Raw genomic sequence first — 17,679 nt, forward strand, 5'->3', positions numbered from 1 at the left:
CGTCCTGTGTGGCCCAAACACTGACACAGGAACAAACACCCACAAAACCCCAGTGAAACCCTGGCTGCCTTAGTATGACTCTCAATCAGAGACAAACGATACACACCTGTCTCTAATTGAGAATCATACCAGGCCGAACACAAAACCCAACATAGAAATACAAAACATAGACTACCCACCCAACACTCACGCCCTGACCAATAAAGACATAAAAACAAGAGAAAACAGGTCAGGAACGTGACACTAGTCTTCAAAGAGTTTACTGAAAACCTTAAGGGTAGGCAGCGTTACATTGTCTTCAGGGGTAACTTTGCCTCAGTAATTACATTCACTATTCCTTTTCAAACGAAGGCCCCTGTGAAACCTGTATCAGACAAGACTACATTCTTCCCAACATCAAAACAGACTGACTGATAGATGGCATGAAGTTGATACTCAAAAGCTTAAGAGTGTATGAGACAGAACCTTGAGGGTTCAATTGGTGAACAGTAAAGCTGAGTGGTTCTGCGGACATTTTTATATCAATATCAAATCATTTCTGGGTAACAATGAAGTACCTTACTGTGATTATTTTAAATTAAAATGGTCAAAATGAAACAAAAATAGCTTCTAAGCAAAGATCAATTTCTCAAGAAAGATTTGTGCTAGGACTGTCTGGGAGTGGTCTGAGTGGGGAGGGGAAATTAGCTGTTATTGGTAGAAAGGTTTGGAACTCTCCTTATTGGTCTATTAACTAATTTAGTGCATTGTGGTCACCGTGGAAGGCCAAAACTCCATCCCACCAAAACATGCTGAAATTTCAGGCTCTTTTCACACAGCTCTTACACTAAAAGGGCATTATCATAATTGTAACAATTTCACAGTATTATTCTAACCTTATAGTGTGAAAATATATATAAAACAATGGAAATTCACATTTTTGACTGCACTGGGCCTTTAAGGGTAATATAATCAGGCACTTAAACTATTATAATCATATTTTGTCCATGTGAGTGAATGTATTGCATCCATTCCCAAATACTGAGGAATTAAATCTATTCTTACAGGACAACATAGTGTATATTATATATTGAGAAGGTTATCCTTGACCAGCCACCTGTACAGACCAACAGACAAGCAAACAAGCAGAGCAACTGAAGGCACTGAGACAGGCAGCTTTCCCATTTTGGCTAGAGGGAGAAGTTAACCAGCGTCACCATAGAAACAAGGCTAAAAGTCTGGCATAGACCAGGACGATGTCCATTAATAAGAATGAATTCTGCGGCACAACACAACAATTACCAATGTTTCCATCCAAAAACAAGAGAGGGTGTTGTTTGAATTCCAGGGTAATGTAACCACCCTGCCAAGACGAAGTAGCACACTTTCAGAGGATAGTAAGTGGGAGGTATAAAGACGTTCTATGCAATACGTTCTATGCCTCTAGTGTATAAGATGAGAAAAGCAAATGTGTGTGTGGCCAAAAGAAAGGGCTTAGACAAGTTGACCTTACTTCTTCTTGGTCTCCAGAATTGCTCATTCTCTGATATGATTTCAGAAACCAAATGTGCCTAGCACCAGTGTTATCTAGCTAGGTACTATTTAGTATTCATGGGAATATTGCCGGTTAGCTGTGAAGCACCGATAGCTGATAAGAGTGCAGGCTAGCCAGTGGACCATGAAGCATTGAGATGTGTCCCTCGTCTAACACCCTTACCTCAGCCACTGCCTCCAAGAATCTGCTCTTATTGAGTTTACTTTTAAATTATTCAAACTTACAGTACTGTCCATAGCCAACAAAGAGTTTTTAGAAGTTGTGAGAGATACCAAAAAAAGCAGCAATGTTATTTATATAGCTGAGCAAAGATACAGACTGTACAAAAGGCTATGAAGAAGGCCAGTGTCTGTCCTTGTTGATATGTAAGTACATCTTTTCATATCTTTCACATGTTTATGTCTGAAGACGCACTCTGTGACGATAATGTCATCTTTCATGTTTATTCTAATTAGTAGTTTATACTGTGAGCTAGCTCCCGTTTTCAGTGTCATACAATTTCGAACATTTAGCCTTGTATTTGCATCAGATTATGTCCCCTTGTACTTTGTTTATATGCCCTGTAATTATATAGATGTATGCTATATTGTTTATGCGGTTATTACATTGGATTTCGCTGTTTAGAAGTATTGTACAGTTGAAGCCCTGTACTGAAGATTGCGGTGCTATGCTTTGCAGTATACTGTAAGTGCAGCGGCACCCCTTTGATCTCTAATTAGTGTAGTCACGTTGTATGGTGCTGTATTGTCTTTTATAAAACGGGTTGTTTGCATTCTGGATGCTGATAGGATCGTTCCATCTGTACTGTATTGGCTATCACAGACACACCTATGCCTACTAACAGTTCCATCTGAAAATGATCATTCTTCAACCATTCTCCATAAGAATATCATGTTTATGTTGCTGTGCGAATCATCTCTTGTATTTATCTAAACTTGCACCCGACGAGACAACTTTTTCTTAGCCAGTCAAAACAACGCATTAACGTCACTATCATGGAATATCCAAGTAAATGCCAATAGAAAAAAAGGTCAAACCCGCGAAAATGCAGCTAGTGTCCTGTCATTCCAGGGTCAATGTTTGACGTGACTGAGTTAGCTGAAGTTGGTTGGCTAGCTAGCTAAGAACGTTATCCAGCCTGGAAGAATGAAATTGTATGAATTGACGTATCAAAATAAAATTTGAATGAATTACATATTTTCATTGTTATTTGAATATGTTGGTAACAGTTTTATAGAAGCAATAAGGCACGCGAGGCAGTGTTGTATCATGAATACAGTCACCGGTATATGGGTTGACGGAACAACGGCATTTACTTGTGACTGTATTCATGATACAACACTGCCTCGAGTGCCTTATTGCTTAAGTATAGCATTAAGCCATTATAGCCATGTTATTATTACATGGATATTGCTTCTAGTATAGTGAATTAGATATTGTATTATGTATATATCTGTCATTCACGATTGTATCTTTCTTTGTCTCTTTACTTGCAGACCACGCACACACTCTTAGTTATCACAAGCTGTCAATCAAAGCCTTAAAGTGCCCTGGCACATGTACTACATACAATGTGCTGTGATGTTCCGTGCCTGTACTGTGAATCTTCAGAGTCATTAAACCACCTCGACCGCAATCCTCTGTCTTGTCTGTGCTCTTACCAGCACACGGGAGCTGTCCACCAAAGTCCTCAGTTACACAGACGAATGGAGAAACATTAGTGATTACATTATTCTATGATATTCAGAAGTCCAACCATTCTTCAGTTCTCAATTGCATTCTCAATTGAGTATTCCAATTGAGAATGCAAACAGCCAATACCATGCCAGCCTGGAGAATTCATTAGAACAGGAGAAGTTTGACCTTTCTCCTGGGTCTTGATTACTGGAATGTTCAGCAAGTGTTGGGTACAACCTCTGAAGAGATAGATACATCCAGAGACTCCCCACACTGACTCACATTTGAATGATCCAGCAAAAATCGAAAGACTATTAGCAAGATGATCCTTTGACTTCCAATTTTGCATACCGGCAGCCACAGGGAAACCAAGTGAATTGTGTTAAACAATTCAGATATTTATCTTCCAACAACATCTGAGAAACAGAAACTCACCAGAATATTGAGAAGTGAATACAACACTATCTATAGAGGATATTGGAAATTAAAGAACTGTAGATGAATCTCCAGACAGACAGACACTTCATCCTTTCATCCCTTCATCAATCAAACAGTCATATTGAAATGTGATTATGTTCATGTGATGTTCTGTTGAACTACTCAGTACACAAACACAATTTCATGTTAATCCCACCCAGGAACAAATTATCAGTGCAGACACTACAGAAATATCCATTCAAAACTATACAGAGGTCTGGGCTAAAATCAGAATCACTGCAGTTGTTAAGGTCACACACACGCGCACGTGGCAAGCGCACACACATGCACAAGCACACAGAATTATTGCCATTGGTCCTGAAGCACTGTTACTCTGGTATCATGTTGTCTAAAAGCAACACATCGATGATGGTTCTTTATTAGCCTTGACAAGTCCAAGTATATAATATACAGAATTCTCACTCATACATTTCTCTGTATTGACTACTCATACATTTCTCTGTATTGACTACTCATACATTTATCTGTACTGACTACTCATACATTTCTCTGTATTGACTACTCATATATTTCTCTGTATTGACTACTCATATATTTCTCTGTATTGACCACTCATATATTTCTCTGTATTGACTACTCATCTATTTCCATTTCCTCATATTTTTCTACATTAAAATACGAACGAATATTAAAACAGAAGTTTAGCTTGACTATGATTTACACCAACTTCCAACAAAACCCTTAAAGTTAGGCATGTATGGTCTACAATGTTCCATCCGTGCAAATACGTGAACATAGACATCAGTGAGCAGCAATATATTAACATCAGGTTGGGTAGGATTGTGTTTCTTTATTGTCATTTTTTAAAACATAAATTATGAAAGCTTTAAAAACGATACCCATAGGATTTTATAAAACTCAATATGCAGCGGCAGCCTACTGTGAGAAAAAACAGAGTAAAGCTTTAAAATATTCTGATGTCTGCATGAGAAATCTATTAGGCTATAAACTGTCAGTGAGCAGCGAAAAGGATCGGACCCAAGCCCTCACTGCCAGAGCAAACATCTGTAGCCTATCCTGACCGTGTCTCGAATAAACGGTGCAGTTTCTTTTCTTAAAACGTATTTGAAATAGTATATTAGCAAATTAGTCTATGATTTATGAATAACCCATACGCTAGAATAAAAGCCATACCTGCTCTTCTTGCTTTTGAGTCACTTTCACCGGCGCATTTGGCTCCTTGGGAGAAGTCATGATAACTAACTACAGCAGTGAGATCACAGCTGTCAAGCCCAAACAGACAGGTGCAGAGTGCTGCGAACCGTGCCGCGCTTTCAATTTCAATGGAGAGAGAGAGAGAGAGAGAGAGAGAGAGAGAGAGAGAGAGAGAGAGAGAGAGAGAGAGAGAGAGAGAGCTCAAAAACACACCAATCTTCAGAGATGTGACACAGATGACACCCTTTCTTGTCTTTACAGCAATGAAGGAGAAAATTAGTAGAATTCAGTAAACCAATCATCACTGCACCTGACTGCAAACAATAGAATAGCTTCAGTGAGGAGAGATTGACATTTGGTGAGCGGTCGAGCAATTCAGCTTTGCCTCCTTCCTCTTGTGTATCATTATCATCATCATCAGCATCACACCTGTTCTCTGATCACTTCTGGACCAGTGATGCTGCTACTGAATGTGACTGATGAAACTTAGAGGGTAAATAAAACATGTATTTCCAATATCCCCCCGCAGTAATTATATGGGAGATTGATGATGAGGGTAAAAGCGAAATGGTTAGAAGAAAAAAATAAAGATTTCTTAGGTCTTGTTTTGCTGATCTTTTGTCTTACTTTATATGAATAATTCAATATTTTTTATTGAACTTAAGAGTCATCTACACTGTGCAACTAAGGTGTTCTCTGAATGATGCAACTATGCAAATAGGGTTGGAAAGGAAAGCGAAAATTACAAACACAAAAAATACAGGATTCATAAACACCATCATTGCACTTCCTTAAAATCTTTCTAATTTTGTCTCTCTCTTACAATCTTTAATTTATTTTCTGTAACACAATTAAGCCCAACTAATGAGACAATCCTTAATTTTTTATCACATTGACATTGTTAATTAATGTTGGCTCTGTTCCTTATCCACTCCTCCTCTCCTCCTCTCCTCCTCTCCTCCCTCCTAACTCTTCGCAAGTCTTAGGCTAATGAATGTTGAACCACGTTTTGCCCTCTATACTGTCCTGTGGTCCCTGTGCTGCCATTGTGTGCAGGGCCAGTGTCTGTTGCTTCGTGTTGTTTTCCCCATAGTACTCATGGAAGCACACAGTTCTGTCATTCAACCACAGAGCCTAATTTTAGAAGTCTGCCAGCCCAGCCCTCACCTCCTCCCCAATGAGCTGTGAGGACTGAGGAGCCTTCCGCTCTGAGACCTAATGTGTCACAACCTATTCAGCTCACTTTGAGCAGCCAGCACCCCAGCCCTATCGCCAGCACTGAATCACGGGTCTGCATTGTTGGTGAAGTTGGTTAAAGTTTTAAGAATGAGAATATGAGGCCTGAAATGACCTGGGTTATTAGCCTTTTATTATTATGCTTTGCAGGTTGTTCTTTATCCATTTAAAGTGGTTCCAGTTGTTCATGCAATCATTTAGATCCACAGATTATGAGCCACTGGTGCTACAGAATTGAGTGAGAATTTCAAGAAGTTTAAAAGATTGGACTTTTCCTAACTTTATAAACTACTAATCATGTAGTCCGGTGGTCTGGTAAATAATATTGTGTACTGATTTAATTGATAAACAGCTAATCTATTTGCAGGTTGAGGGAACACATATCCTCACCTCTTGAGAGAGATACCGAAGTGGCTCAGTTGGTAGAGCATGGCGCTTGCAACGCCAGGGTTGTGGGTTCAATTCCCACGGGGGGACCAGGATGAATATGTATGAACTTTCCAATTTGTAAGTCGCTCTGGATAAGAGCGTCTGCTAAATGACTTAAATGTAAATGTAAATGTAAGGAGAGCTGAAACCTGAACTACAAAGCGATAACAACAAACATTTATACAGGTCATTTAGTCTAATTAATATGGCCTCCAGTGCGGTTACTGCTGCATTCTGATTAGCCAAGATTAATGTTTGTGATGCTGACCATTGACAAAAGGCATTTTTGATAATGATTCAGTGATCTGGTGGTCCCTCTGTTGATGCTCCCATTCAGAGGTCAGAGAGTAATCGACAGTGACCGGTCTAACAAATGGGGCTTAGTTTTGGGAAACGTTATTACTTCTCCTCGTTATTTATGAGCTATGCAGACAACAGCAATGGGTCTTGAATGGATTACACCTCTCAAACCAATCTATAAACATGTGTTTACTCTTCAAGACCTCAGAGAACAAGCTGAATCATCGTAATGATGTTTGTACTAATTACTAAGCAGGGTAGGCACCTCCTCCCGTCTCCTAAAGATAAATATGGTTTTATAAAGCATACATGGAAATCTAATTTAACGAGTATCATTTATTTATATATATTCCATTTAGCAGATTTACATATGGGTGGCACCGGAAATCTAACCCTGGTGATGCAAACTGTCAATCAAAGCCTTAAAGTGCCCTAGCCAATGTACTACATACAATGTGCTGTGCTGTTCTGTGCCTGTACTGTGAATCTTCAGAGTCATGAAACCACCTCGACCATAATCCTCTGTCTTGTCATCTGTGCCCTTACCAGCACTAGGGAGCGAACACAGAGTAAAACCTAACATAAAGAATATACGGTCCAACTGAGCTATACAGGACCTCATTTATGAAGCACTCACAATAAATACACATAATTAATATCACCATTCTACAGAGCATTCTTCAAATCAAATCAAACTTTATTTGTCACATGCGCCGAATACAACAAGTGTAGACTTTACCATGAAAAGCTTACTTACAAGCCCTTAACCAACAGTGCAGTTCTTCCACAGTAAGTTGAGTCTGAATACAAAGTGTGTGGCGACGCAGCCCCTTGAGAAACACTGTTGTATAGTAGTACTCCCACATGCACTATAAATAGTTTCCTTCCCATCAGACACTCTGTTTGTACTGGGCTGCCTGCATCTCACTCACTCTGTGGAACGTCTCTGAAAACTCCATAGAGATATCTCTAAAGGGAGATCCCGGTAGTACATCCTGCATGCCTACTTATTTCTATTAAACTGATGCTCTTCTCACGCTCATGGAAAGCATACTCCCTGTTAATGTAGATTCAGAGCCAATCTCAGCAGAGTGACTGCCCTCTTGCACCAGTCAAATGTGGGGAAATGGTAAACTCGCCCCTCTAGAGAGTAGAGTAAGCCTGACTCAGTGATGGGAGCTTGAAATAGAAACAAACCAATATTAGTGAGGAACTTGTGTCGGCTATGTGTGTGTGTAGGTGATAACTCCATGTATAAACATATTTCCTAGTTCTATAAACATAGTTCGCTCCTAATATTGATTCAAGGAGATGTCATATTTTCAAAATATTGTTGTATTGTGTTTTTATTTTATTTTACCTTTATTTAACTAGGCAAGTCAGTTAAGAACAAATTCTTATTTACAATGGCCTCCCGGGGAACAGTGAGTTAACTGGCTCGTTCAGGAGCAGAACAACAGATTTTTACCTTGTCACCTCAGGGATTCGATCCTGACCTAAAGCTCTAACCACTAGGCTACCTACTGCCCCATATTAACGTATTCCCTTTTCCAAACTTGCACTGCCTGAATCAAATCAGTCTTTTTGCAAAGAGAAAACATCAATATGCCTCATAAAATTTGGCTATTGGAATCATAACTAAATAATATTTCATCAGGGAGTGTGTGTTTGTTCAAAACGTATTTTAATAACCACATAATAAACCTTTATTTATGGACAATATTGTCATGGAAACTAAGTACACATGTAATGTGTAGTGAAAAAGGTAACCTTGAGCTACTCCGGAACTAGTCTAGTCAATATCTGCGTTTTCATAAAGCATACGGTAAAAGCAGAACGATAGGATTGTTAACCCTGGCAGCACAGCCAGCCAGGTAAGACAACGGTGAGAACTGGGAAACTTCAGATAACGCTGAAATGTGTGGATATTTTAACTGACGGGGCCATACTTCAGTGACACCAAAGGTAAGATGACAGGAGAGGTATCTCAACATTTCAGCCCCACCATGAACAATCAGTGATGGACAGCAGTTTTCAGATCCAAAAAATTGTAAACTGTGGACAGCTCCCATTGACAGATTTCAGCACCACATGAGATGGACAGCTTAATTGACAGATTTCAGCACCACATGAGATGGACAGCAAACGCACCGCTTCACTGGCAGCAGTGGAAGATTTCAGCAGATCAGTGCAAGGTATGCTGTGGAACTAGCTCCTTCTATAGCTCCTCAAATCAATCAAACATAGCTTGTCATAACCAAACAGCTATACTCATAATCTGTTTGACATCTGTAGCATACACTATGCAGCATACACTATTTCAAACAGGTTGTTGCTTAACAAATGTACAAAATGGTAAATAGATAAAAATGAATAAATCTCATAATTAGGGAAGAATTCAGAATACTGCAGTGACACAATGCAAGGTGTGTATAAGACTTAAAACTTCTCTCTCTTCACCCTGTTTTCTGTTACTTCCATTAATACATGCCCTCTAGTCATTCACTGAGGCACCGAAACACTGCTAAAAGATAAAGCAAATGGATCCTGAATATTCAGTTTCCCAATCATTACCTACAATTTATTTGGAAGCACATTTCTTTACGGACAGAGGGATGTGGTTGCATTTGGACCATAAACACTGTGCATTAAAAACAAAACACTGCTGATACAGTGGAGTGGGCTAGACAACAACAGACAGGCCGAGCCAAACGACAGCAGAGCCTCAGACACAGTGACGGGTGGAGGGATTGATTATCACAGCCGAGGTAGGTGCCTGGCAACATCTATCTTCATCCTCCAGCAGACAGGGGGGAGCAACAACAGAACAGACATTCACATTTAATTGGAGAAATCTAACAATGATGGGTCAGGGGAGGCCAGGGGAGACTTTTCTAGCCGTTTGAAAATGAAAATACCATTAGGCATCTAAGCATGCATACACAATGGCTGTCTGGAGCTACATTTTGGTTGATTTATTCCTATTATGTTTCCTCTTCGTCCAAGAACACAATTATAGCAGTGGTCCTAACACTAGAACCTTCATATTGTGTTGACCAGCATGTCAGTCCATGATCAGTCAATCCACAGTGCTACCCCAGCATGTCAGTCCATGATCAGTCAATCCACAGTGCTACCCCAGCATGTCAGTCCATGATCAGTCAATCCACAGTGCTACCCCAGCATGTCAGTCCATGATCAGTCAATCCACAGTGCTACCCCAGCATGTCAGTCCATGATCAGTCAATCCACAGTGCTACCCCAGCATGTCAGTCCATGATCAGTCAATCCACAGTGCTACCCCAGCATGTCAGTCCATGATCAGTCAATCCACAGTGCTACCCCAGCATGTCAGTCCATGATCAGTCAATCCACAGTGCTGCCCCAGCATGTCAGTCCATGATCTGTCAATCCACAGTGCTGCCCCAGCATGTCAGTCCATGATCAGTCAATCCACAGTGCTGCCCCAGCATGTCAGTCCATGATCAGTCAATCCACAGTGCTGCCCCATCACGTATGCTAGCTCCGTCCTGTGATCACCAAGGGAAGCCACACACTTGCATGTTGGTCAGCAGCCATTAACAAACGTATGATCATTTAATGATCCAATCTACATAGTGGAGATACATTACCACTTATTCATGACACAGGCAGTTCAGCTATTGATGCAGAAACGGAGACATACTACGGTAATATCCCATAAAGAGCAGGATTACATTAAGAGTCCCTGGTTGAAATTGTTTCCACTTCACATTGACAATAGACATGCATTCACCTCATGACCTGCATTCAAATGATATGATCTGACTAAAGTGGGCCATCTAAACACGTAAGGATGGGAATTGGATGGTCATTACTGATTAGTAATGTGTCTGGAAGTTCCTGTCGGTCACGTGAACTGATGGAGATGGTGGTTACTTCTAGAGAATAAAGCCACGTAGCTCCTGTACGGTGCCTCTGTCTGGTCTTAACTTTCCTAGAGTTGATAGGGATAAAACTGTCTAGACTGATGTTACATAAAGAGCCATGTCACCGTGGTAACTGATGACCAGCTGTACAGGGTCATTAAAGAGACAGACAGAGCAGGGAGTGTGCGGGGGAGAGGAGATAAAGGCCATGCCAGCGGTGTGATAGCTGGTCATTATCATCATCTGCGCTCCTCACTCCACTGACATCACAGTCCAAAGGGTATCTGTACCCCCGCACACTGACCTGTACCCCCCGCACACTGACCTGTACCCCCGCACATTGACTCGGTACCGGTACCCCCTGTATATAGCCTCGTTATTATTACTTTATTGTGTTACTTTTTATTTTATATTTTTTACTTTAGTTTATTTAGTAAATATTTTCTTGACTCTATTTCTTGAACTGCATTGTTGGTTAAGGGCTTGTAAGTAAGCATTTCACGGTAAGTTCTACACCTGTTGTATTCGGTGGATGTGACAAATAACATTTGATTTGATTTGATCGGTCTTATACAATCCAGGTTGCAGACAACAACCACTTTAAACCATCTATGGCCAAACACACTATGCACTTTCTGTGACAGAAACAGCATTGAGGGCTATCTTAAAGGACAGATTAGACCTATTGGCTTGTATGTTAAAGGTGTGTGTGCGTGGATGTTTGTACTCATGCTCATGGACAAAATAATTGCTGTATAAAGAACTCACCAACTCAATGCACAACTGCAGCCCACTCATGTAACACACAGTGTGCCTTCAAGCATTCCCTGAATTAGACCCTGTGGATCAATGAGGTAGTTGTGAAGCGTCTCAAGGTTCCGATGCTGTGGCTGCAGGAAAAACAACCTGTTCCCACGGTAACCACCAGACTAGGCCAGTCGTCTGACAAATCCAGGCATAGTTGACAGTCTGTCACGTTCCCTACGCCCTTTGGCGTCACTCCATCTGGCCGTCACTGACCGCCCCCTCGCCCGACCTTCCCTGGCTGTTTGGATTTTCACACCGCGCACCTTCACTTTACAATTGGCAGCACGCAAAACACCCTCCTGAGCTGCCGCTCCATTCCAATTTACCATGTGCATATTAGCAGAGTGAAAGCACTGAGCAGCTCCATATCCCATCCACAGCTCTTCTGTTCTACACCTTGGCAGGGGTATACCGGTACCCCCTGCATATATCCTCATTATTGTTATTTTATTGTGTTATTTTTTACTTTAGTTTATTTGGTAAATATTTTCTTAACTCTTTCTTGAACTGCATTGTTGGTTAGGGGCTTGTAAGTAAGCATTTCACGGTAAGGTCTACACTTGTTGTATTCAGCGCATGTGACAAATAAAGTTTGATTTGATTTTAAAGTCTGAGAGAGAACGTTAAACTAGCGAGATGGGGGAGGATGGGGGAGGATTGGCACAGTTCATCACAGTTAATCTGTATTCTAAAAGGTCGTCCATTCAGTGCTGTAAAAACATGCAGTTCCATCTGTCATGTAATAATGAGAGGGAGAGAAGTTTCGAAAAGAGAGTTTGAGAGCCTTTCTCATCGCTCAGTAATTACAGAAAGGTAATTAACAAGTCTATGGCTCCTTCATCAAGCTCATTATCTCATTTTTACCATCAGGGGCATTTCGCAGGGAAATCATTAATCTGCCACGAATGTCTGTGTCTCATACACTCATATGTGCATGCACACACAGTCACATACGTGTATATACAGTACACACGCACAGACACGCACAGTATGTGCGCACACAAGTATGTACTGGCGCACACATACACGCACGCAAAATGCACACATACATGCAAACAAACACACGCACAGTGCTAATATCCAATGGTTATTTCATTGAGTAGATTTTTTGTCACCTTGTGTGTAATTGCATGACTTTTTGTACAGTAGGCCTATATGAGAGTTTGATGTGAGAGTGCCTTTAGGTACAAAGCAACTTTTACAAAGCTTTGTGTATGTTCAGTTGTGGAGTGAAACATTTTGGTCTGATGATTGCAGCTTTACACTGTTACAGAGGGCTCTGCTCACCCATGTGTAGTCTCTAGTCCCCATAATAAACCAACACAGGCTTGGAGCCCGACTGCATAATCTCTCACTGGTTTTGTTTACTTATGTTATGACTCCAATGATGGCTCCTTCGTCTCGTGCTTCTCTCCTATCCTCACCTAGCGTGGGGAAAGCAAGGAGCAGACAGAGAAATGTGCCATCTCTTCCATCTCAGTTATGAATATTTCATCAAATAAACTTTTGTGGAATAGTTTAGTTACAAGGGAAAAAGACCCAAGAGGACCTCTTAGCAATTTACTGCAAAGTAATCAAGAAATAAACAGTTGTTGTTTTGTCCAAATGGGTATTAAGGGTATTAACCAAAACAGTTCAATCAAATTGAAGGCAATCAAACTCTTAAACTCAAATCTGGACAGAAGAAACATCACTAAATCACTGTAGCTTTAATGTTGAGTGCATTAAAAGCAAAGAAGAGGTTTTCCAAATAACATGAACAAGTGTTTCAGAAGCAAAACACCAAGAATTCCAAAGACACCTGGGGCCTGTTCAGCATGGTGCAACGTTACAAAACGGTCAGATAGAAATGTACTGTGTAGAACACATATGTTTGTCTTTCAGGTAGAATAGGGAATCGTGTCGGTCAGCTCTATTCTCTACATTGCTACCGGCAACATTTAAACGGTAGTCCTCGCAGCAAAAAACTGTATCCAAAGGTAAAACGATCTGCAACATTCACCTCACTAAATCCACCCCTGATCCACACACTCTCTTCATCATGACTCAGCACTCATTAAAGGGCCATTAACCCATCTGCTGTTATAGTGACATAAACCAGACTTATGGGCCTCATCAACCTTATTCCTCCCCATCAACTGCTTACAATAGTGCCGTAAAACATGAATGAAGCCAAAGGACCTTTAAAATCAAAGCTATTTATTGGCAAGTAGTTTCCATGGTAATCTAGCATGGAGTGAGCACAACAACAGCAATAAAATATGAATGAATAGTAACAGGGGGCTTTGCAGTGGCAGGTCAAGGATATAATACATTATCTACAGCAGAAAAACATTGCCTGTCAAACGTAGCATTCCAAACCTGACAATGACCATAGGAGTTGTCAAGACAGCACAAACAGATCTCGGACCAGGCTAAAAGAACGTGCAGCACTTCAGGAATGAGATGAAATCCAGGTGAGACTCAAGGAGCAGAAAGTTCTTGATCAATCTTAAAACACAAGTTAACAGAGCCTGGTTCGTGTCTGTATGTGAGGGGAAATGAAGCTAAATATATCCTGGGGCAGAGTCAAGGGCATGACGAAGAATATATCCATATAAAATGTCCTCCGTAATTACTGTTCAACGAGAGGAAGGAGCATGGTCAAGGATTACCATAGAACCCAACATAGGGTTGGGCATAAAGGAGAATCGGTGTAGGCAAATTCAACAGTGTAGACTAAGTATTATATCAGATTTAATCCTTTAAAAAAAAGTATTATCTCTGTGTGAAGTTATACTTATTTTCCACCATAATTTGCAAATAAATTCATAAAAAATCCTACAATGTGATTTTTTAGATTTTTTCCCCTCATTTTGTCTGTCATAGTTGAAGTGTACCTATGATGAAATGTACAGGCCTCTCTCATCTTTTTAAGTGGGAGAACTTGCACAATTGGTGGCTGACTAAATACTTTTTTGCCCCACTGTATATATATATTTTTTTTAATAAACACTCCAAACAGCCTACCCGACTGCTCTGAGGCGTCTGCATGGTCCTAAAGCACACCATTGACTCGTTTTGTATCATATTCCAATGATAAAACTGTGGGGGACAAAAATGCAATATCAGAATGTGGGGCGGACATGTCCCGTCCCCGTCCCCAGTGAAAGTTGCGCCCCTGCATTCAGTAGTAACATTACCTCTTCTCTACAGACCTAACGAAAACACCCCCAAACACACACACAAACATGACGCAAATAATGTTTCACAGAACAAAGACAATCCCACTTGTGAACATCAATGAGACACACAGCATCGTGGCAAAGCCACATCTCTCAGGAGCTTGGACATATACAGTGGGGAGAACAAGTATTTGATACACTGCCGATTTTGCAGGTTTTCCTACTTACAAAGCATGTAGAGGTCTGTAATTTTTATCATAGGTACACTTCAACTATGAGAGACGGAATCTAAAACAAAAATCCAGAAAATCACATTGTATGATTTTTAAGTAATTAATTTGCATTTTATTGCATGACATAAGTATTTGATCACCTACCAACCAGTAAGAATTCCGGCTCTCACAGACCTGTTAGTTTTTCTTTAAGAAGCCCTCCTGTTCTCCACTCATTACCTGTATTAACTGCACCTGTTTGAACTCGTTACCTGTATAAAAGACACCTGTCCACACACAATCAAACAGATTCCAACCTCTCCACAATGGCCAAGACCAGAGAGCTGTGTAAGGACATCAGGGATAAAATTGTAGACCTGCACAAGGCTGGGATGGGCTACAGGACAATAGGCAAGCAGCTTGGTGAGAAGGAAACAACTGTTGGCGCAATTATTAGAAAATGGAAGAAGTTCAAGATGACGGTCAATCACCCTCGGTCTGGGGCTCCATGCAAGATCTCACCTCGTGGGGCATCAATGATCATGAGGAAGGTGAGGGATCAGCCCAGAACTACACGGCAGGACCTGGTCAATGACCTGAAGAGAGCTGGGACCACAGTCTCAAAGAAAACCATTAGTAACACACTACGCCGTCATGGATTAAAATCCTGCAGCGCACACAAGGTCCCCCTGCTCAAGCAGGCGCATGTCCAGGCCCGTCTGAAGTTTGCCAATGACCATCTGGATGATCCAGAGGAGGAATGGGAGAAGGTCATGTGGTCTGATGATTCAAAAATAGAGCTTTTTGGTCTAAACTCCACTCGCCGTGTTTGGAGGAAGAAGAAGGATGAGTACAACCCCAAGAACACCATCCCAACCGTGAAGCATGGAGGTGGAAACATCATTCTTTGGGGATGCTTTTCTGCAAAGGGGACAGGACGACTGCACCGTATTGAGGGGAGGATGGATGGGGCCATGTATTGCGAGATCTTAGCCAACAACCTCCTTCCCTCAGTAAGAGCATTGATGATGGGTCGTGGCTGGGTCTTCCAGCATGACAACGACCCGAAACACACAGCCAGGGCAACTAAGGAGTGGCTCCGTAAGAAGTATCTCAAGGTCCTGGAGTGGCCTAGCCAGTCTCCAGACCTAAACCCAATAGAAAATCTTTGGAGGGAGCTGAAAGTCCGTATTGCCCAGCGACAGCCCCGAAACCTGAAGGATCTGGAGAAGGTCTGTATGGAGGAGTGGGCCAAAATCCCTGCTGCAGTGTGTGCAAACCTGGTCAAGAACTACAGGAAACGTATGATCTCTGTAATTGCAAACAAAGGATTCTGTACCAAATATTAAGTTCTGCTTTTCTGATGTATCAAATACTTATGTCATGCAATAAAATGCAAATTAATTACTTAAAAATCATACAATGTGATTTTCTGGATTTTTGTTTTAGATTCCGTCTCTCACAGTTGAAGTGTACCTATGATAAAAATTACAGACCTCTACATGCTTTTTAAGTAGGAAAATCTGCAAAATCGGCAGTGTATCAAATACTTGTTCTCCCCACTGTACATATGAAATGTTCAGTCATATCACAATATCAAAGCAACAGAGATGACAAAACTCTGGGATGTTGCACTGGAAATACCAACAGATCAGTATCAGCACAGAGCTATATTAACATGAGGTGATCAAAATTACAGAGGATACAGTCTCCATACATGAGTCCTCACCGCACCTTGTTGGCCTGAGTTTGGCCAGCCTATTTTGGCCAATCGCCTGCTGACTTTCATATCTGCACAGGACTGGTAGTGTATGTCGAGGAGCAGCCAATAGTTTTACAGTTTGGTCAGGTACAGTTGAATCACAAATGAGGCAATATGAGGTCCATGCACTCTGGCAAAATATGGAGCAGCTCTTAGCACCAAGAGACCTTCATTGGAATAGTAATACAATATTAATCAGGCGAAAGCAGTAGACTAAGCATTGTAAATGTATTAGGATATGCATGAGAGGATTTCCAATGGTTGAAAAAAACGAAATGGTATTACAAAGGATGAGAAGGTTTAATTCACTTGGAGTCATAATAAACATAAAGCTTTACTACCTACTTTGAGCTGGGGTGTCATCATTACTCTCTAATCATTACTCCAAATATTCTGGTTTGCAACAAAAACCAGAGTTGTTATTGGACAGATTCAGGTAGGTCCCTCTCTGTTTGCTGAATCTGTCCAATTGAAACACTAGGAATGTTTTGCAACTGTTTGGAGTAATGATTATACCCCTGCTGACTATGCATGTTAAGGTATTATCGAAGAGAAGCACATTACAGAAACGTGATTGTTAACCACAACTTATACCCATGGACAAGGTCCATTATGATACACTGTACATTACTACCCACTTAATGGATCCTTCGCTGTAAGTGTCCTTTGGGGAATTTCAAAACTGTAAAACTATATTTGTGAGAAGGCTGGGGGCTCTGAAATGTCCCCACTCTGTCTCCTCTAGCTTATATGGCAGGGCATTTTTCAAATAAAAACACGTTTTTCTAATGGTAAACATCAGGTAAGAATTGTTCTTAGTACTGTTTTTCTTTTCAAGCAAAGAAGATTATTTGGACAACATAACGACTCCTTTTATGCTAGCTTCTCTATACAATACCTTTGTGCCCACCTAGCTTTGAATTTCAGCAATAAGGCCATCTGTGTTGCTACAACAGTAAATACCCAGCCCCTATTATCTCGGCTGGGGAAGCATTGT

The 17,679-nt window shown here is 40.9% G+C and overlaps 1 protein-coding gene across 3 annotated transcripts in view; it reads right to left on the reverse strand.

Moving 5' to 3' along the window:
• LOC139559786 (A-type potassium channel modulatory protein DPP6-like) overlaps positions 1 to 17,679 on the reverse strand; it is a 140,960-nt gene that overhangs the window by 76,462 nt on the left and 46,819 nt on the right. The window contains exon 1 of one of the 3 annotated variants that reach the window (XM_071376142.1): positions 4,844 to 4,968. The exons of the other annotated variants lie outside the window; for them this stretch is intronic. Within the exon in view, the coding sequence (XP_071232243.1) occupies positions 4,844 to 4,903 (60 nt within the window). The 5' untranslated portion in view covers positions 4,904 to 4,968. Of the gene's footprint in view, positions 1 to 4,843; positions 4,969 to 17,679 lie in introns of those variants that run through there. 3 annotated transcript variants of the gene reach the window in all.

Source organism: Salvelinus alpinus, chromosome 30, assembly GCF_045679555.1.
Source record: "Salvelinus alpinus chromosome 30, SLU_Salpinus.1, whole genome shotgun sequence".
NCBI classification, from domain to species: Eukaryota; Metazoa; Chordata; class Actinopteri; order Salmoniformes; family Salmonidae; genus Salvelinus; species Salvelinus alpinus.